Source organism: Leptonotus elevatus, chromosome 6 (assembly GCF_054856555.1).
Source record: "Leptonotus elevatus isolate MCC_2025b chromosome 6, RoL_Lele_1.0, whole genome shotgun sequence".
NCBI classification, from domain to species: Eukaryota; Metazoa; Chordata; class Actinopteri; order Syngnathiformes; family Syngnathidae; genus Leptonotus; species Leptonotus elevatus.
Window position 1 is genome coordinate 24,641,981 of NC_141244.1, and position 21,210 is coordinate 24,663,190.

The following is a 21,210-nucleotide window of genomic DNA, read 5'->3' on the forward strand; positions in this document are numbered from 1 at the left end:
TAGATAGATAGATAGATAGATAGATAGATAGATAGATAGATAGATAGATAGATAGATAGAAAGAAAACACGGATGCAAATTAAATATAAGATTATTTATGTATTTAATCAATAAAAAGTAAGCGTGTTTTTGTAAGGAATCCTTGTTTTTACAACAGCACTGGAAAGCAACACTTGTTCCGAAAACGCGGTTTTAAAAAAAGTGTCAACATTTTTTATTTTTCTGAATTAAAAAATACTTACATGAGCAGCATATACTAAAAAAGGAGAGACATCTTTAAATCGTCTAATTGTATGTATTTATTTTAATAGTAATAATAAAGCTGTGCCATTGCCGGACGTGACGTCATCACGCTGATCTCCTTTTGTCTGACGACCTCATCCGGGGGAAGTGAAGTGCCAGACGAGGCAGTCGCCATTCGAGAGAGAGAAAAAAAAATTGGGGAGGAAAAAAAAAAAAAAAACTTCATCGCGTTTTTTTTTTTTTTTTGGGTAATCCACACATTTGGGAATTTTATCCGTTTTGAAGCAGGCGAACAATCTTTGGGGTTTGGGGGGGAGACCGAGTGGACGGTGCAGTCGGGTAAAAATCTCCTTCTTGTTGATGTCCATGCGTTTGCTTGCTATTTCGTTGCTGGTTTTGCATGACTCGGCAGGCGGAAGTGTGTGTACGTGCGCGAGCGTGTGTGGACGCGCTTGTTTTTTTTTTGTGCTCTTTTTTTTTTGTCATCCGTTTCTTTTTTCTTTTTTGTCTTTTTATTTGTTGTTAGCACGTTGACACGCGTGCTAGTGCTCCTTGCTAACATGCTAATCAGCACACATTGGGCCCGATTAGATAAGATCAGTCTAAACGCTAGTTCATGTATTATTGTCATTTCTGGGATGTTAATGTCATTTTGAGCGAAACAGCCTTTAAATAATAACATGGTTGAATGTTAAAGCACATACATTTACGAAAACTGTAGGCCACATGAGGCTAATGCGCTAAAAATAATCTCAATTTGTAACATTTTACTGATAATATGACGTTACTTACGTTTTTGTCAGTACTTATTATTAATTCGATAAAAAACACACAATGGGCTTTAAATATGATCATAACTTGCTTTAGGGGGGGAAAGTATCCCATGCATCCTCATTTTTGTTACATAACCCTTTTGTGATTATGTGTCTTTTATCTTTTGATGTGCTGTACATAAATCTGACAATAGCAATTTTACAGATCATTCTAGGATCAGAGGTTTAGGGATGTGAGCTCCTTGCCAGGCAAGATAAATAATGTCACCTTTTTTGTACGTTGTAGCACAATTTCAATTTCATTTTCTGGGGGGGAAAACAAAACAGTTTTTGGGAAATGCTGTGACACAGCTGTCACATCTGATAAAGATCATTTAAATGTTGAGCCACAGCAAAAGAGGAACAGATTGGTTTATGGAACAAAAAATATTTTAACCCTTCTAAATTTAATTCTGGGAAAAGACATAAATGTGTTTTGCGAAGGCAGTACATTGAATACTAATATGGGAACTAAAGCCAGAGGAAGTGTAACAGGTCTGCACTGAAACTCAGCATTGACAAAAAAAGCTCAATTCAGCAGATGCTTTTGGAGAGTGATTCCGCATTACTAACTCCAGGTTGTTGGCCGTCATAAATTTGCCTTTGAACAAATTTGGACTGGACAAAAAAATGGAACGATATGTTTACAAAAAGTCAAAGTTGGCTTGACGTATGTACTTTGAATGATACCTGAAACTGAAACGAAACGGACAAAATGAAGTGTATAGTGACTTTTGGGACACCCCTTATATCATGTTTTATGTTGTTTATATCACAATAGATATAAGCAAATACAAAAATTAAATAATGCATCCATCTTTTGCAGCATAACACCATTATTTCTCTGTTTCAACATTTCAACCTGTTCTTAACCATCGCTTTGTCACATTTGATTAACTTTTTGTTGTCGCACTTGCAGGAATAATGGAAGATTCTCATTTTAACTCGTCCTATTTCTGGTCTCCCATCCCCACTGTGCAAGGACAGGTAGGACACATTCATTTGACTTAATTGTTTAGACCAGCTCGTGTTGTTACCATACCAAAATTCTCACTTAGATGCTACGCCTAATAATATACCCTGAATCCGATACTGAAATAATATCGGGGGTTAGATGGAGGCAACTGATTGACTTCTTAAAAGTCCCTTTGGAGCTTTGAAGCGCCTCCCAGACTTCAAAAGCTCAAACAGGCAGTGCAGAGAATTGACAGCCGTCTGCCAGAAGTCTCATCCTGTCAGTGTAAATGTGGCCCAGAGGCTTCCGAGGTTTCCCCCACAATTTTACTAGCCACTTTCACAATTTAGTTTAGCTCGTTGTGCTTAAACTTGTGGTTGAAGTAACCAAAACCAAGCACAGAGATGAAAAGTTAAGGCACGTTCAACAAGTAAGGATATTTTTAAAATCACATGATCGGATCGTGTTAAAGGACTTAATTAATTAATTTGACATCTTTGGTCTGGAAGGAGAGAAATGGGGACAAAAAAAAACAAAACAGCCCGATTGTCTTAAATTGGACCCTGGCTGAGAAAGTGTTTGTCAGTGTTTTTATGTGCCGCCGTGCTTGCAGCTGGAGAACGCCGTCTTCCTGAACAAAGTGAAAGAACATCAGGAAAAGGGCGCCTCTTTCCCGCCTTCCTCGGGGTCCCACTACCAAACGACGCTGCTCACCATCCCGACACCGGGGGGCAAGACGGACGGCGGCGTGACCCACGTTCACCCGCCGCACAGCAGCCAGAACGTCACCGTGCTGCCCGTCCCCTCCACGGGCATCATGACGGCAGGTGGGTGGCTTTTCCCGCCATCTTGTTTGTTCTGCCTCTTAATCAACAACAGCCAAAACACAGCGAGCAACATTGTTGTTGTTTTTGTGTGTGTGTGTGTGTGTGTGTGTGTGTGTGTGTGTGTGTGTGTGTGTGTGTGTGTGTGTGTGTGTGTGTGTGTGTGTGTGTGTGTGTGTGTGTGTGTGTGTGTGTGTGTGTGTGTGTGTGTGTGTGTGTGTGTGTGTGTGTGTGTGCTGTGCAGCGGGGTTGGTCATCACGACTCCCCAAGGGACGTTGGTGTCTCCCACGTCCTCGCAGTCTTTTATGTCCACGCACCCCACGACCACCATGATCGTCTCCGCTGTTCATTCTCCAGGTAAAATGCGCATAATGTATTTATCGATAACCCGGAGTTTCTCAATTATTTATTTTTTATCAACTCATTCACTGCCATTGATGGCAATAGATGTCAAAAATTCATTTGAACTATTTCTATTAGTTTAACTCTTTTTTTTTTTTTTCCACTTTTGTTAAAACCTAGAATTTTTTTTATTGTTAATTTAGAACAGAGATAAAAGTTGTAATTAATCAAGAGTTAACTAGTGAAGTCATGCGATTAATTACGATAAAAAAAATTAATCGCCTGACGCCCCAAATTTTTTTTAAATCGCATTAGGCGGTTAAAATTTTAAATTGTAATTAATCGCATGACTTCAATAGTTAACTTACAATTAATCACAAATTTTATATCTGTTCTAAATGTAAAAACATTTTTTCTAGATTTTCATACTCTTGTTAACAAAAGTGGAAAAAATGTTAAACTACTAGAAATAGTTGGAATGAATTTTTGACGTCTATAGCCGCCAATGGCAGTGAATGAGTTAAAGGGGAAGTCAGCCCAAAATACATTTTTTGCCAATATATTCTATGCAGCCCCATTAGTCTAAATACGGTATTTTGGTTAATACTGTGTTTGTGGACTATAAGTTAAGATGCAAAATCCAGTTGTTTTTATCCATCGCAGGGGGCGGCCATTTTGCCACTTGCTGTCGACTGAAGATGACATCACAGTTGCTCAGGCAACAGCCAATCACAGCGTAGCTTCAGAAAACAGGTGAGCTCTGATTGGTTGTTGCCTGAACCCTGAGCAACATTGATGTCATCTTTAGTCGACAGCAAGTGGCAAAATGGCCGCCCCCTGAGATGGATAAAAACGGCTGGATTTTGCTTCATAACGTATATTCCAAAAATTTCGTATTAATCAGAATTTCATGTTAACTTTAGTGAGGTTACATATAACTTATTATTGTCAAGAAATGTTTCGGGTTGACTTCCACTTTAAGTCTCTCTCCGCCTTTTAAGTATTTTTCCATGATGTCTCTTAAAAGGTTTGTTCAACTGCACTTCACAGGGCAATGGTTTACCAAAAATGTGTACAAATTCCCTTTTTATTGAATATCCAAGCAAGTCTATACCAAAAAACTATACTTTCAACTTTTACTGGTCAGTATAACCCACCACATAACCGGAGGGTTAAAAAAAATAAAAATCTACAAATAGATACGTTTTTTGAGTTGCCAGTTGTGGGAAACTAGTTATTGGGTGTCAACCTTCCTACGTTGTTGAAATGTTCCAAAGACAAAAAAGATGACAGGATGTCCCACGTGGTGGTGATGCCGACACCGTCCAAGCGAGGACGCAAGAAGAAGAGCGTGGTCGGAGTGGGCAATGAAACCGTCATACTGGCTCAGCTCAGCGCCGGCGGGCAGGTGAGATCCTGCTTGATGACACAAGTGGAACATTTGAATTGTGCAAAGAAAATAATATATATATATCCTGGCTTGTTTGTTGGAATATTCTTCTATAATATTGATGGTAACATTTTTAAACGTAAAAATAACAACTTTAATTTTTCATCTTTTTTTTCCTCTTTTGTCTTGTACAAAAAACAGTACAAATGGGCACTTTGAACAGAAAAAATAAAGTCGTAATTTCACGAGGGGGGAAAAAAAGCAACTTTTGTTGTAACATTCAGACTTTTTATTTGTACTTTTACCTCAGTACAGTATTGCAGTATAAAATGCTCAAATGAAAAAATTAATGATACGACATGAAAAAGTCACAATTTGGATTGTAAGAAACTTATACGAGACAGTTTTTATCTTTCTTGTTTTTGATATTTTTTCCCCCACTTCAGTCTTGAATTCTATTGTCTTTTTTTGTGTGTGCGCGCGCAAAATTGCAACTTTTCCCCCCAACAATCTTGAAGGGCAAAGGTTTGCCAGACTATTTCGAGGATCAGACAAAAAATCAGTTCGAAGGCTTTTTCTATATTTTTTGGGGGGTCCGTTTTAATGATATTATTACCGGTAATGTAAATAGTTTGTCTACAGTTGTTATTCCCAATTTAATTGACATTCTAAATTATGATCAATCCAACCCTAACAAATTATTAAAATAAATTATTCACATTGAATTTTGGTTTACACAGTTCTGATATTGAACAGCTTATGAATGGCCTTTTTTTTGGTCTATGGGAAAAAGTCACAATATGATGACATTTACATTTTTTTAAATATTTTTTGTGTAAATTTGTCTTGTTTTTTCCCCCTTCTAAAGTCTTTCATATGGAAGCTTTTTTCCGTCAATTAATGAAAATAGCACAATTCACAAACAGACTTCCATGTTTCTGCCAATAAAAAAAAAAAGTAAAAGTCATAATTACAAGATACAATCTTGTAATAACAATCTTGTACTATTTAATAATTATGCTCAACCACCAATGTTGTTGTGCTCCACGTAAATCTAGCGAGCTTTAAGTTGTATTGCATAATTGTACGTGAAAAAATATGTGGTTAAATAAAGTGAATTGTCCCGCTTCCACTAGAAAGAAAAATAAAATAATAAAACCTACCAGAAAAAAAAAGTCTCTTACTAAAACGTCAACAATTGTTTGTTTGCGTTTTCTTTTCTGAGCAGGTGACCTCGTTGCATCATCACACCAGGGATCCGTACGATCTGTCCAATGAGGACGAAGAGCCCAGTCTGAAGGACAACACCAAAACATACAGGTATGAGGTCGAAAGCGCATTCTGGCCTTCTTGCTTGACCTCCATCTGTAGACGCTTCAGTCGAGTCGCTGTCGGCGTGGCTTTTTGCTTGCATGACGGAGCGCGGCCGACGTGGCCGCTCTGCTTCTTGTGTTTGACACGCAAATACATGAAAACCATTTGTGCTGCGTAGTCTGCCCGCCCTCGAGCACACGGCATGCGCTTTGAGTTTTACACGACGGACGCGCCTTTCCCCGTCTTCTTCTGCTCTCACTGACTTCTCCCTTGACATCTTTCCCTGTGTGTCATTTGACCGTTTTTCTTTCCATTCTGTGGTTCACCTTCCTGTCTTTTCCTTTACGCCGTTGTCTTGCATCTCTTCCCCACGTGCGTCCACCCCTATCCAAAACCCCCCACCCCCGTTTCTGTGTCTCTCCCGCCTGTAGGTGCCGGATGTGCGCGGCGACCTTCTTCAGTAAGTCTGACATGCAGATCCACTCCAAGTCGCACACAGAGGCCAAACCTCACAAGTGTCCGCACTGCGCCAAGTCGTTCGCCAACTCCAGCTACCTGGCGCAGCACATCCGCATCCACAGCGGGGCCAAGCCTTACACCTGCTCCTACTGCCAGAAATCATTCAGGCAGCTCAGTCACTTACAGCAGCACTCACGGTACTGCAGACACCCCCTCTCACGCCACCCACCCACCCACCTACCCTTAAAGCCCCCCTAATTGAGGTCCAGACTTGCTCCTCAGTGTACAGTGGTATGCATCTTGTATGCAAGATGCCATTTTCATTTTGGCTTGCATGGCATAGGCCAAGTGGTCTGCATCCTGGAGCCACGTGTAGCTCTTCAGTTCCCCTGTAGTTTCTCTTTATAAAAAAAACGTAGTAGAAATTATTATTATTATTTTACATTTTTATCTTTATTTTTAGCATTTTCTTTTTTTTCTTCTTTTAAATGAATTAGTGAAGGAGACAAAAACCTAAAAATTTCCAAAAAGGAAGATTAAAAGCAGAAAATAACAATAAAATGTCTATGAAACTGCCCAACAGTCAGAATTTTAATTTTTTTTAAAGGCAGAGAAGAAAACGTTTAAAAAAAACAAAAGAACAAAATTACCATAAAATGTCCAGAAAATTGCCGGGAGGGGGAGGGGGGGGGGGGAGTCAGAAAACTGATTGAAGAAAAGGCAGGAAAGAAAATGTTCAAGAAGTAACCATAAAATAAATGTCCAAAAAACAAGAAAGAATCCTAAAAAGTACTATAAAATGTCCACAAAATTGCCAAAAAAAAAGGACAAAAAATTTATTGAAGAAACGGCAAGAAAAAAAATATTCAAAAATTAACCATAAAATATCCCAAAAAAAGAAGGAATCACAAAAATAAAAAAAACCAACAGAAAATTAATAGCAAAAAAGGCGAGAAAAAAAGGGCAAAAAATTACCACAGCCATAAAATTCTCAAAAATGTAAGAAATTTGACGGAAAGGTCTAAAAATGTATGGGGAGAACATGAATCTCAAAGTATTGGATGCTGCTTATTATTCTGTTATAGTGCAGCTCTAATGAGCTGTTGGGGCCCCTCAGTACATTTCCTTCATCACAATGTTCAAATGTTTTGACAGATTTTTTTGTTATTTGGCCCAAAAAAAGTTATTTTGACTGTAAAGGTTGCCGCCGACCCCTGGCATCGACCCTCCCTTCATAAGCTCACAGACATTTTTCAAGAAAAGAAACCATTCAGGGTTCCATAAAAACTTCATTCATTCAGACTTTGAAAAAGAAAAAGAGAACTGTGCAGGTACTTAAATGTGACTCAACCAAACTGTATTGAACATAAAAGCTACATGATGACAAGGAAAGTTTATTTGTTGAGCATAATTCGTACACAAGGAAATTCATTGTGCTTTATAGCTACATAAAATTACAAGAAGGCAAATAAAATAATTCCATAAAACATGATGGTAATCATAAACTAGAAAAATTCCCGCGGAAATTTTGAATGGGCCTGCTAACTCTTTTCAATGAGCTGAACAGTTTAAACTTTCAACCATTGAAATCGCTCAAGAAATGTGCAAGTTAACCATAATCAAGATCAAATAAAGTATCTTACTGTCCCTTTAAGAAATATGCACATTCACGCACACACATTTGATTTTAACCAACATTTCAATGAGCTGAACAGTTTAAAATTTAAACCATTGAAATCGCTCAAGAAATGTAAAAGTTAACCATAATCAACAGTATGTTACTGCCCCTTTAAGAAACATGCACATTCACGCACACACATTTGATTTTAAGTAACATTTCAATGAGCTGAACAGTTTAAACTTTCAACCGTTGAAATGGGTCAAGAAATGTGGAAGTTAACCATAATCAACACTATGTTACTGCCCCTTTAAGAAACATGCACATTCACGCACACACATTTGATTTTAAGTAACATTTCAATGAGCTGAACAGTTTAAAATTCAAACCATTGAAATCGGTCAAGAAATGTGGAATCTACCATAATTAACAGTATCTCACTGCCCCTTTACAAAACATGCACATTCACGCACACACATTTGATTTGAAGTTGTGAGGAGACGTCACGCACCAACACTCCATTGATTTGTATAGGATTACGCTCACCTCAAACAAAAGCCTCTCGCGACTTAACGGTTGAAGATGCAGATTCCAGAAATGGCTCGTTAGAACGGCAAGGGTTTGGGGAACGCGAGCATGTTCTCAGTTTTTTAATCGGATGAAAAATGACCAAATGAGAGCAGGTTGAAAACTTATGATTGATCGAAAATGAAGAGGGAAAAAACGGCGAAATTAACATGGAGGAGATAGGCGTCAAAGTCCGACTTCTCCTCGCTTAAAGTGAAAATAAAGGTACTAAATGACACCGTAGCCAAATAAAACTTAGTTCTTCAGAAAGCAGAGGCTTGTGGCTACAAAATGTGCGAATTTGATGTCTAGTGAGCAAAGATTGTGGCCATGGTGACGAGTTGAAGTGAAACTTTTGGAAATAGATTTTTTGGTTCCCGTCACTGAAGCCTTAATTAGTCACACTCTAAATAGGCGACTTTTCCCCTTTGCTCACTGTCTTTGAACCCTCACAGGGGGGAGAGCTTTCATTCCTTAATTTTTTTTTTGACACTGAGCTAAAGATGACAAAAATTCCAACAAAATGAGCTAAAATTCATATCGGTCGGTTAATGTATGCGCGCGCAGCGTGTCTTTGAAAAAGGTGCTTGATTGGAGTTGATCTCTTTCGGATTCCCATTCATTCCTATGGGACTTTATTTGGGAGTTTTTTGGGAATAGCGTCGCCATGGTAACTGGGAATTCTTATAAAAATAATAGCGCAGCGAGTCAGAGCGAGCCGCATCGTTTGATACCTCTTTTGTCCCGGTGCGATCTACGGTTCGGGCCGCATTTTTGCGGAAAAGTCGGTGGAAGAATAAAAAAGAAAAAAAATAACTAGAAAAATTCCCGCGGAAATTTTGAATGGGCCTGCTAACTCTTTTCAATGAGCTGAACAGTTTAAACTTTCAACCATTGAAATCGCTCAAGAAATGTGGAAGTTATAATCAACTAAAAGTATTACTGGCCCTTTAAGAAACATGCACATTGACGCACATACATTTGATTTTAACTAACATTTCAATGAGCTGAACAGTTTAAAATTTCAACCATTGAAATCGCTCAAGAAATGTAAAAGTTAACCATAATCAAGATCAAATAAAGTATCTTACTGTCCCTTTAAGAAATATGCACATTCACGCACACACATTAGATTTTAACTAACATTTCAATGAGCTGAACAGTTTAAAATTTAAACCGTTGAAATCGCTCAAGAAATGTGCAAGTTAACCATAATCAAGATCAAATAAAGTATCTTACTGCCCCTTTAAGAAACATGCACATTCACGCACACACATTTGATTTTAAGTAACATTTCAATGAGCTGAACAGTTTAAAATTCAAACCATTGAAATCGGTCAAGAAATGTGGAATCTACCATAATTAACAGTATCTCACTGCCCCTTTACAAAACATGCACATTCACGCACACACATTTGATTTTAAGTTGTGAGGAGACGTCACGCACCAACACTCCATTGATTTGTATAGGATTACGCTCACCTCAAACAAAAGCCTCTCGCGACTTAACGGTTGAAGATGCAGATTCCAGAAATGGCTCGTTAGAACGGCAAGGGTTTGGGGAACGCGAGCATGTTCTCAGTTTTTTAATCGGATGAAAAATGACCAAATGAGAGCAGGTTGAAAACTTATGATTGATCGAAAATGAAGAGGGAAAAAACGGCGAAATTAACATGGAGGAGATAGGCGTCAAAGTCCGACTTCTCCTCGCTTAAAGTGAAAATAAAGGTACTAAATGACACCGTAGCCAAATAAAACTTAGTTTTTCAGAAAGCAGAGGCTTGTGGCTATAAAATGTGCGAATTTGATGTCTAGTGAGCAAAGATTGTGGCCATGGTGACGAGTTGAAGTGAAACTTTTGGAAATATATTTTTTGGTTCCCGTCACTGAAAGCTTAATTGCATATCAGAGTGGCGATTACACTTACTGTCTTTGAACCCGCACAGGGGGAAGAGCTTTCATTCCTTAATTTTTTTTTTGACACTGAGCTAAAGATGACAAAAATTCCAACAAAATGAGCTAAAATTCATATCAATCGGTTAACGTATGCGCGCGCAGCGTGTCTTGGAAAAAGGTGCTTGAATTGGAGTTGATGTCTTTCGGTTTCCCATTCATTCCTATGGGACTTTTATTTGGGAGTTTTTTGGGAATAGCATCGCCATGGTAACTGGGAATTCTTATAAAAATAATGCCGCAGCGAGTCAGATCGAGCCGCATCGTTTGATACCTCATTTGTCCCGGTGCGATGTACGGTACGGGCCGCATTCTTGCGGAAAAACCCGTGGAAGATAATATAATAAGTTGAAAAATAATAAACCCCTTTTCTAGGATAGTAATATGTGCCTGCTTGCTCCGCAAGCAGCAGCTTCGCTGCTGCTTGCTCCGCTTAGCAGGCCCATAATAAACCCTTTTCTAGGGTGGATAGTAATATGTGCCTGCTTGCTCCGCAAGCAGCAGCTTCGCTGCTGCTTGCTCCGCTTAGCAGGCCCATAACTAGAAAAATTCCCGCGGAAATTTTGAATGGGCCTGCTAACTCTTTTCAATGAGCTGAACAGTTTAAACTTTCAACCATTGAAATCGCTCAAGAAATGTGGAAGTTATAATCAACTAAAAGTATTACTGCCCCTTTAAGAAACATGCACATTCACGCACACACATTTGATTTTAACCAACATTTCAATGAGCTGAACAGTTTAAAATTCAAACCATTGAAATCGGTCAAGAAATGTGGAATCTACCATAATCAACAGTATGTTACTGCCCCTTTAAGAAACATGCACATTCACGCACACACATTTGATTTTAAGTAACATTTCAATGAGCTGAACAGTTTAAAATTGAAACCGTTGAAATCGGTCAAGAAATGTGGAATCTACCATAATTAACAGTATCTCACTGCCCCTTTACAAAACATGCACATTCACGCACACACATTTGATTTTAAGTTGTGAGGAGACGTCACGCACCAACACTCCATTGATTTGTATAGGATTACGCTCACCTCAAACAAAAGCCTCTCGCGACTTAACGGTTGAAGATGCAGATTCCAGAAATGGCTCGTTAGAACGGCAAGGGTTTGGGGAACGTGAGCATGTTCTCAGTTTTTTAATCGGATGAAAAATGACCAAATGAGAGCAGGTTGAAAACTTATGATTGATCGAAAATGAAGAGGGAAAAAACAGCGAAATTAACATGGAGGAGATAGGCGCCAAAGTCCGACTTCTCCTCGCTTAAAGTGAAAATAAAGGTACTAATTGACACCTTAGCCAAATAAAACTTAGTTTTTCAGAAAGCAGAGGCTTGTGGCTACAAAATGTGTGAATTTGATGTCTAGTGAGCAAAGATTGTGGCCATGGTGACGAGTTGAAGTGAAACTTTTGGAAATAGATTTTTTTGGTTCCCGTCACTGAAGCCTTAATTGCATATCAGAGTGGCGATTACACTCACTGTCTTTGAACCCGCACAGGGGGAAGAGCTTTCATTCCTTAATATTTTTTTTGACACTGAGCTAAAGATGACAAAAATTCCAACAAAATGAGCTAATTTTCATATCGGTCGGTCAACGTATGCGCGCGCAGCGTGTCTTTGAAAAAGGTGCTTGATTGGAGTTGATCTCGTTCGGATTCCCATTCATTCCTATGGGACTTTTTTTGGGAGTTTTTTGGGAATAGCGTCGCCATGGTAACTGGGAATTCTTATAAAAATAATAGCGCAGCGAGTCAGATCGAGCCGCATCGTTTGATACCTCTTTTGTCCCGGTGCGATCTACAGTTCGGGCCCTATTTTTGCGGAAAAGTCGCTGGAAGATAATATAAAAATAAAAACTAGAAAAATTCCCGCGGAAATTTTGAATGGGCCTGCTAACTCTTTTCAATGAGCTGAACAGTTTAAACTTTCAACCATTGAAATCGGTCAAGAAATGTGGAAGTTAACCATAATCAAGATCAAATAAAGTATCTTACTGTCCCTTTAAGAAATATGCACATTCACACACACACACAACATTTGATTTTAACCAACATTTCAATGAGCTGAACAGTTTAAAATTTAAACCATTGAAATCGGTCAAGAAATGTGGAAGTTCACCATAATCAACAGTATGTTACTGCCCCTTTAAGAAACATGCACATTCACGCACACACATTTGATTTTAAGTAACATTTCAATGAGCTGAACAGTTTAAAATTTAAACCATTGAAATCGGTCAAGAAATGTGGAAGTTCACCATAATCAACATCAACTAAAAGTATCTTACTGCCCCTTTACAAAACATGCACATTCACGCACACACATTTGATTTTAAGTTGTGAGGAGACGTCACGCACCAACACTCCATTGATTTGTATAGGATTACGCTCACCTCAAACAAAAGCCTCTCGTGACTTAACGGTTGAAGATGCAGATTCCAGAAATGGCTCGTTAGAACGGCAAGGGTTTGGGGAACGCGAGCATGTTCTCAGTTTTTTAATCGGATGAAAAATGACCAAATGAGAGCAGGTTGAAAACTTATGATTGATCGAAAATGAAGAGGGAAAAAGGGCGAAAATTACATTGAAAAGAGATCAAAAATGTGCGACTTCTCCTCGCTTAAAGTGAAAATAAAGGTACTAAATGAAACCTTAGCCAAATAAAACTTAGTTCTTCAGAAAGCAGAGGCTTGTGGCTACAAAATGTGCGAATTTGATGTCTAGTGAGCAAAGATTGTGGCCATGGTGACGAGTTGAAGTGAAACTTTTGGAAATAGATTTTTTGGTTCCCGTCACTGAAGCCTTAATTGGGTATCAGAGTGGCGATTACACTCACTGTCTTTGAACCCGCACAGGGGGAAGAGCTTTCATTCCTTAATTTTTTTTTTGACACTGAGTTAAAGATGACAAAAATTCCAACAAAATGAGCTAATTTTCATATCAATCGGTTAACGTATGCGCGCGCAGCGTCTCTTTGAAAAAGGTGCTTGATTGGAGTTGATCTCTTTCGGATTCCCATTCATTCCTATGGGACTTTATTTGGGAGTTTTTTGGGAATAGCGTCGCCATGGTAACTGGGAATTCTTATAAAAATAATAGCGCACCGAGTCAGATCGAGCCGCATCGTTTGATACCTCATTTGTCCCGGTGCGATCTACGGTACGGGCCGCATTTTAGCAGAAAAAAACGCGGAAGATTAAAAAATAAGAAAAATAATAAACCCATTTTCTAGGATAGTAATATGTGCCTGCTTGCTCCGCAAGCAGCAGCTTCGCTGCTGCTTGCTCCGCTTAGCAGGCCCATAACTAGAAAAATTCCCGCGGAAATTTTGAATGGGCCTGCTAACTCTTGCAACTCTTTTCAATGAGCTGAACAGTTTAAACTTTCAACCATTGAAATCGGTCAAGAAATGTGCAAGTTAACCATAATCAAGATCAAATAAAGTATCTTACTGTCCCTTTAAGAAATATGCACATTCACGCACACACATTTGATTTTAACCAACATTTCAATGAGCTGAACAGTTTAAAATTTAAACCATTGAAATCGGTCAAGAAATGTGGAAGTTAACCAAAATCAACAGTATGTTACTGCCCCTTTAAGAAACAGGCACATTCACGCACACACATTTGATTTTAAGTAACATTTCAATGAGCTGAACAGTTTAAAATTCAAACCATTGAAATCGGTCAAGAAATGTGGAATCTACCATAATTAACAGTATCTCACTGCCCCTTTACAAAACATGCACATTCACGCACACACATTTGATTTTAAGTTGTGAGGAGACGTCACGCACCAACACTCCATTGATTTGTATAGGATTACGCTCACCTCAAACAAAAGCCTCTCGCGACTTAACGGTTGAAGATGCAGATTCCAGAAATGGCTCGTTAGAACGGCAAGGGTTTGGGGAACGCGAGCATGTTCTCAGTTTTTTAATCGGATGAAAAATGACCAAATGAGAGCAGGTTGAAAACTTATGATTGATCGAAAATGAAGAGGGAAAAAACGGCGAAATTAACATGGAGGAGATAGGCGCCAAAGTCCGACTTCTCCTCGCTTAAAGTGAAAATAAAGGTACTAAATGACACCTTAGCCAAATAAAACTTAGTTTTTCAGAAAGCAGAGGCTTGTGGCTACAAAATGTGCGAATTTGATGTCTAGTGAGCAAAGATTGTGGCCATGGTGACGAGTTGAAGTGAAACTTTTGGAAATAAGATTTTTTGGTTCCCGTCACTGAAGCCTTAATTGCATATCAGAGTGGCGATTACACTCACTGTCTTTGAACCCGCACAGGGGGAAGAGCTTTCATTCCTTAATTTTTTTTTTGACACTGAGCTAAAGATGGGAAAAATTCCAACAAAATGAGCTAAAATTCATATCAATCGGTTACCGTATGCGCGCGCAGCGTGTCTTGGAAAAAGGTGCTTGAATTGGAGTTGATGTCTTTCGGTTTCACATTCATTCCTATGGGACTTTTATTTGGGAGTTTTTTGGGAATAGCATCGCCATGGTAACTGGGAATTCTTATAAAAATAATGCCGCAGCGAGTCAGATCGAGCCGCATCGTTTGATACCTCATTTGTCCCGGTGCGATGTACGGTACAGGCCGCATTCTTGCGGAAAAACCCGTGGAAGATGATATAATAAGTTGAAAAATAACTAAATAATAAACCCCTTTTCTAGGATAGTAATATGTGCCTGCTTGCTCCGCAAGCAGCAGCTTCGCTGCTGCTTGCTCCGCTTAGCAGGCCCATAATAATAATAATATTAAACACTTTTCTAGGGTGGATAGTAATATGTGCCTGCTTGCTCCGCAAGCAGCAGCTTCGCTGCTGCTTGCTCCGCTTAGCAGGCCCATAATAAACCCTTTTCTAGGGTGGATAGTAATATGTGCCTGCTTGCTCCGCAAGCAGCAGCTTCGCTGCTGCTTGCTCCGCTTAGCAGGCCCATAATAACACCAATAAACCCTTTTTTCTAGGATAGTAATATGTGCCTGCTTGCTCCGCAAGCAGCAGCTTCGCTGCTGCTTGCTCCGCTTAGCAGGCCCATAATTAAAAGCAAGGCGTGCAGATAAAATACTTTGTTGTCATAAATAGAAGTGTTCTTCGACTGGATTTGAACATTGCAGAGTTGAGGCCGTACTTTAGCAGCATAAAACGCAAACGCTATAATTAACAGCTATAAACGTCAAAAATTAATTTTAACTATTTCTATTAGTTTAAAAAAAAAATCCACTTCTGTTAACAATTGTATGAAACCTAGAATTTTTTTATTGTATATTTAGAACAGATATGAAATTTGTGATTAATCGCGAGTTAACTAGTGAAGTTACGCAATTAATTACGATTAAAAACTTTAATCGCCTGACGCCCCGAATTTTTAATAATCTTTTATTTTAATTTTTTTATTCATTCACTGCCGTTAAAATTATTTTAACTATTTGTATTAGTTGAACATTTTTTTCCCACTTTTATTAACAAAAGTTTGAAAACCTAGAATTTTTTATTGTACATTTAGAACAGATTTAAAATGTGTGATTAATCGTGAGTTAACTAGTGAAGCCATGCGATTAATTACAATAAATTAAAAAAAATCGCCTCTTGCCTTTAATTTTTAATCTTTAACAAAAATGAATTTATGGCAGTAAATGAGTTAATGTGACAACATGTAAATGGTTTAATTGATATTCATCCCCCCCTTCAGGAAGCGTACGGTAGTCAAATGCCCATTCCTGCTCCAAACTACAAATTAGTCACACAAATATAATTTCCGGTTGCTTTTTATCATATAATGGCTGTCACTGTCAACACTTTTGTCTCCCTTTTCATGAATGTGCCCGTTTCTTTGTCTGACTGCATGCCATTTCCACTTTTCCCGTGCGCAATTAGTTTCACCTTTTCAACCATTAACCTCTTGTTGAATAACGTTCCGCCATGAATCCTTGTTGCAAGTTTGTGTGAGGTAACCACGCGCTGCCCTGCTCCGCTTCCGTTGCTGCTCATTCATCCTCCTGGTGCCACAAAGTGTTTGCATTCAGTCTGTGTTTACGCAAACCCAATCATGCATGCGCATTCTTTACATCTGCTTTGTGAAGCTGTGTACACACATGGGCGTCGTGTGCACCCCCCCCCCCTCCCATGTCATGTGACTCCAAATTTCAATTTGAATAACTTTGCTGCTTCAGTGTGTGCATGTTTGTTGTTCTGGTTGCTTCTATATTGTGATCATAACAATTGAGATTTTTATTTTTTTATTGCTGCAAATAGTGGCCAGGGGTGTTTATTTTGTGAACTGGAGCGAGGGGACTTTAATTGGCCGTAGTTTTGGAATAATATTAAACAACGTGACTGATCTAATGTAATTTGTGTCAGGTGAAACCAGAGTTTAAATAAAAAAAAATAAGTTGCCTGGTGTTGCCCCCTGCTAACTATAAATATCTGTGACAAGATGGTGGCAAAGCACTACAAGGAACTCCTCAATTCACTTCAACACAGTTCTCTGGTACCAAGATGGCGCCAGTGCAATACTTTAAAATTGGACATGATATGGCCTGACCACATTCATGAATGTGCTATTTAATTAATTTTATTGTGCAGTCACACTTATAGGTTTGTTCTTTAGTAGGGTCTTTTGTTTTGGTTCGCAACAAAAGTTCAGGAGCACTCTTTCCATGTATTTGAGCGAGGTATTTATTTGTGGAGGAGGGTTGAAAGGATGGCCACTATTTGGGGAAAGGTTTTTTTTTTTTTTGAACCAAAATATATTTTGAATAATAAATTGTTGTGCAAAATTTGATTTCATCTCCAGTAAAAGTCTTTTAAAAGTGTCTTGTATTTTTCAGACTATAACCATGACATGTCCAAAAAATATTATTTAGAAATACTGACGCAGCAAAATTTGTAACACAAAAAGGTTACAACCATGAACATGACTCATTGACACGTTTTAGTGTTTTGTGTGTACACACCTTTTTATACTCCCCCATGTTGTGTTTGTTTGTTAACTCATTCACTGCCATTGACGACTATAGACGTCAAAAATTCATGAGAACTATTTCTATTAGTTTAACAATTTTTCATTTCATTTAATTTTTTATGAAAACCTAGATTTTTTATTGTATATTAATAACATAAAATTATCATGCGATTAATTATGATTAAATGCCCCTTATTTTTAATTTACATTTTTTTAAATTAGGCCCGTCAGGCGATTACATTTTTTAAATCGTAATCAATCACATAACTTCACTAGTTAACTCACGATTAATCACAAATTTTATATCTGTTTTAAATTTACAATAAAAAAAAATTCTAGGTTTTCATACTCTTGTTAGCAAAAGTGGATTTTTTTTAAACTAGTAGAAATAGTTCAAATTAATTTTTGACGTCTATAGCCGTGAATGAGTTAATGTGGTCGTAATGCGCAAGGATGCTTGTTGCTTTGAATTAGAACTATTCCAGTCCTGTGCACAAGTCTTTGTCCACTCGTACCTTTGTCATTTTATTAAAATTTCTAGAAATTATTATTATTATTATTATTAATTTTTTAACCATCTCAATATCTAGACCGTGACGTGTTTAAATGACACATCTAATGGAGACCCTTGCACAGTACTCTACTTAATACATTTCCAACCTGTAACCTGCTCTGCTGTATGATAACCCTCTTGAGATGGTTGTTGATGTATGACATTTCAAAATGGCTGAATTTGACCTAAGCACGGCGTCCTCTCGCCCCCCCCCCCCCCCCCCCCATCAGTAACCACACAGAGTCGAAGCCTCACAAGTGTCCACATTGCACCAAGTCGTTCGCCAACTCCAGCTACCTGGCGCAGCACATCCGCATCCACACGGGCGTCAAGCCTTACACCTGCTCCTACTGCCAGAAATCGTTCAGGCAGCTCAGTCACCTTCAGCAGCACAACAGGTAAGTGAACACGCAAAAAAAGTTTGGTTCCGTGCACTCGCTCAATAATCGTGCTTGTGCTTTTATTTTAAACCAGGATTCATACTGGAGATCGACCGTATAAGTGCAACCATATTGGGTGTGAGAAATCCTTCACGCAGCTCTCCAATTTACAGGTGGGGGGAATGTCACGACGAGCCCGAACATTTTATGCACTCTATGAAACCTGCTGACATTTAAATGGCAATGACAGAGGGGTGCATTTATTGAACACTGTGCCTTTTTATGGATTTTAGTGATTACAGTGGTGCCTTAATTTACGTCCGATTGTCAGATTTTCATATTTTTGGGGTTAAGTGAGCACGAATTTCCGGTACAAGTGTTTTGTGATGATAGCAACGTTTTGCTAATAGTGAATAGGGATTCAAATAATCACCCCAAAAAAAATGACTTCTTTTTTTTTTAATCCACTAAGGTTGAACATAAATTGAATTGATTGGATAGAAGTACTCATAATTTATTATCTTCTATACATACACATTATTAAGAAACAACAAAATGAGCTTATGCTAATGGTTAGCAATTGCGATTACCATTCAGTTCACAAAGACATCATATCTACATTACACATGTAACAGTGTCTTAAAAATCACTTTAGAGGCGATGCGTCAACGTATTATTTCATGAAGGGTATTAGTCTATGCCGAACAATTAGCAATCACGATTAGCATTAGCGCGCTATCAACGACCACTTTAAGGTAGCCACTAACTACTATTTACTATTCACATCATTATATCTACATTACACATGTAATAGTGTCTTGAAAGTCACTTACAGACAATACTTAAACATTCCATGAGTAAACAAGTGTCGAGCTAGCTGTTAGCTACACGAGGTCAATAATATTCTGGGCATGTTTCGTGGAGGACCTACCTAAAGTCAACTTCATATTAAAATCGCAAGTCAAGGCATCACTGGACAGCACTGACGCCATCTTAGAACTAATAATCTATTAAGAGGAGAGGAGGTAATGCTTTTGCCACCGTCTTGTGGCATATGTAGGAAATTAAAAATCTATTCTGGGGAGGGGGTATTTGCAACAGTGCTCACCCTTTCACAAATCCCATTCACTGTGGGTTTTTGTCTTTATTCTGACATGACACATATCCCAATTGTGCCAATTAACAGCAAAAAGCGCAAATCCAGCCTTCTCACTGTGTTGTTAAACCTTCCCCCCCCCCTCCCCCTCCCCCTCGTCCCAATCAAGTCCCACCGCCGCCAGCACAACAAAGACAAACCTTACAAGTGCTCCAACTGCAACAAAGGCTACGTGGACGCCGCCAGCCTGGAGGTTCACATGTCCAAACACACGGTCAGGCACGCCCGGATCTACTCGTGCGGCCTCTGCAACCGCACGTACACCTCAGTAAGACCAATTTGCATTTGTGAAGAGAGTTCCCAGCAGCCTGAGTGGCGCCACACGCCCGCCAGCTACTTTGCACCGTATAGTCATGTGTCCACTGTCTCCCCTCTACCCTCACCCCAGGAGACGTATCTTGTGAAACACATGGAGAAACACGGCCAAGAGCAGCTGAGCGCCTCGGACGCCGCGGCGGCGCAGCAGAGCCAAAGTCAGGCGGCCCGCGCTCAGGCCGGCGCTCGGAGCCAGGCGGAGGGCCCGGAAGGCGCGGCGGGCCGAGCCGCGCACGGCCAAGGCGGCTACGGCCAGCCGGACGCCATGCCCTGCCCCTTTGACCTGCACCAGTACAAGACGGTGTCGGCGGGGGACATCCAGTACAAACCCGTCAGCGTGTCGGACATTTCCTCCCACAAGGACCTCTGCCTAACTGTGTCGTCTTCCAGCATCCAAGTGGAGCACCTCAACTCGTAAAGCTGGAGAAGGGAGCGAAACGCAGAGGACATAAAAGCAATACTAAAACGAAATGAGAACTTTTGGAACTGTGCCTGGCAATGTTTTTTTTTTGTTTGGCCAACAGGACAAGCGATGTGGTTTTTATTTCGCTGAAGTGTCCTCGAGGAAAGACACGTGTGCGTGTAAAGGCCGCAATGAAAAGATTTACAGTCCATCACAGTGATGGTTTTAAAATGGAGACGAAAGGAAGCGAGAGAGTGAGTGCCTGTCTTTTATTGTCGGTTTATCACCTTCTGCTCTTCTGTACAAAAACAGCGCGCGGGTCATAACCATGTTATGCTCCGGAGAGTACTTGGAATGACTTTTTACGTCAGTGTTATTAACTTTTACTGCGTGGCATACTTTGTGAAAGGGACAGAGAGGTTATTTCCAAATAACAAAACAATCGTGTATTTGTAGATGCATCGTTTAATATCAGATGATAACGTGTGCTGTGTATATATAATGTACATCCAAATGCAAGATCTCGCATTGTAATCCATCATTCTGCTTTTTGTGTATGTCTAGCAGTGTGTCTTGCTATTAAATGAATAATGTTTGTTATACTCGGTTATGGAAGCACTTGCACATCTGACTCTTTTTTTAATATATATAATGAACAATAAAGAACATTTGGAACCTTTATAATGTGTTTATGAATATTCATCACATCCAGTTTCTTCATATGCGAACAAAACATTTACATTGCCTGTCTTTTGTTTAAATATTGATCAATAAAAGTTGAAATGTTTATCACTGGTTAGTTTATGCCCATTCATCACATTCAGTTGAAATTAACAATAATCAATTCCTAAACTACTATGAATAAAAATCTCAAATTTAATAGTTAATGCTGTAATCAAAAATGTAATCGTCTGCATTTTTTTTTACATT

General features: G+C 39.1%; 1 protein-coding gene across 3 annotated transcripts; it reads left to right on the forward strand.

Moving 5' to 3' along the window:
- Positions 1 to 382: 382 nt before the first annotated feature.
- znf384b (zinc finger protein 384 b) lies at positions 383 to 21,067 on the forward strand. Of its 3 annotated transcripts, XM_086079052.1 has the most exons (11): positions 384 to 582; positions 1,975 to 2,042; positions 2,624 to 2,837; positions 3,079 to 3,192; positions 4,455 to 4,585; positions 5,796 to 5,887; positions 6,313 to 6,537; positions 18,257 to 18,424; positions 18,501 to 18,579; positions 19,672 to 19,830; positions 19,951 to 21,067. In XM_086079052.1, exons 2-11 carry the CDS (start codon positions 1,980 to 1,982, stop codon positions 20,293 to 20,295), a joined length of 1,590 nt encoding a protein of 529 aa, XP_085935178.1. In that variant the 5' UTR covers positions 384 to 582; positions 1,975 to 1,979; the 3' UTR covers positions 20,296 to 21,067. The 3 variants fall into 3 exon arrangements, with proteins under 3 accessions (XP_085935177.1, XP_085935178.1, XP_085935179.1); XM_086079051.1 differs by having other exon boundaries at positions 383 to 582; positions 19,672 to 21,067; XM_086079053.1 differs by lacking the exon at positions 6,313 to 6,537.
- The last annotated feature ends 143 nt before the right edge of the window (positions 21,068 to 21,210 follow it).

Bases quoted from the DNA above. Each gene is read 5' to 3' on its own strand.
- znf384b (XM_086079051.1), top strand. From the start codon at position 1,980: ATGGAAGATTCTCATTTTAACTCGTCCTATTTCTGGTCTCCCATCCCC. The intron at 2,838-3,078 runs GTGGGTGGCTTT...TGTGCTGTGCAG, and splicing joins CACGGGCATCATGACGGCAG to CGGGGTTGGTCATCACGACT. The intron at 18,580-19,671 runs GTGGGGGGAATG...GTCCCAATCAAG, and splicing joins CGCAGCTCTCCAATTTACAG to TCCCACCGCCGCCAGCACAA.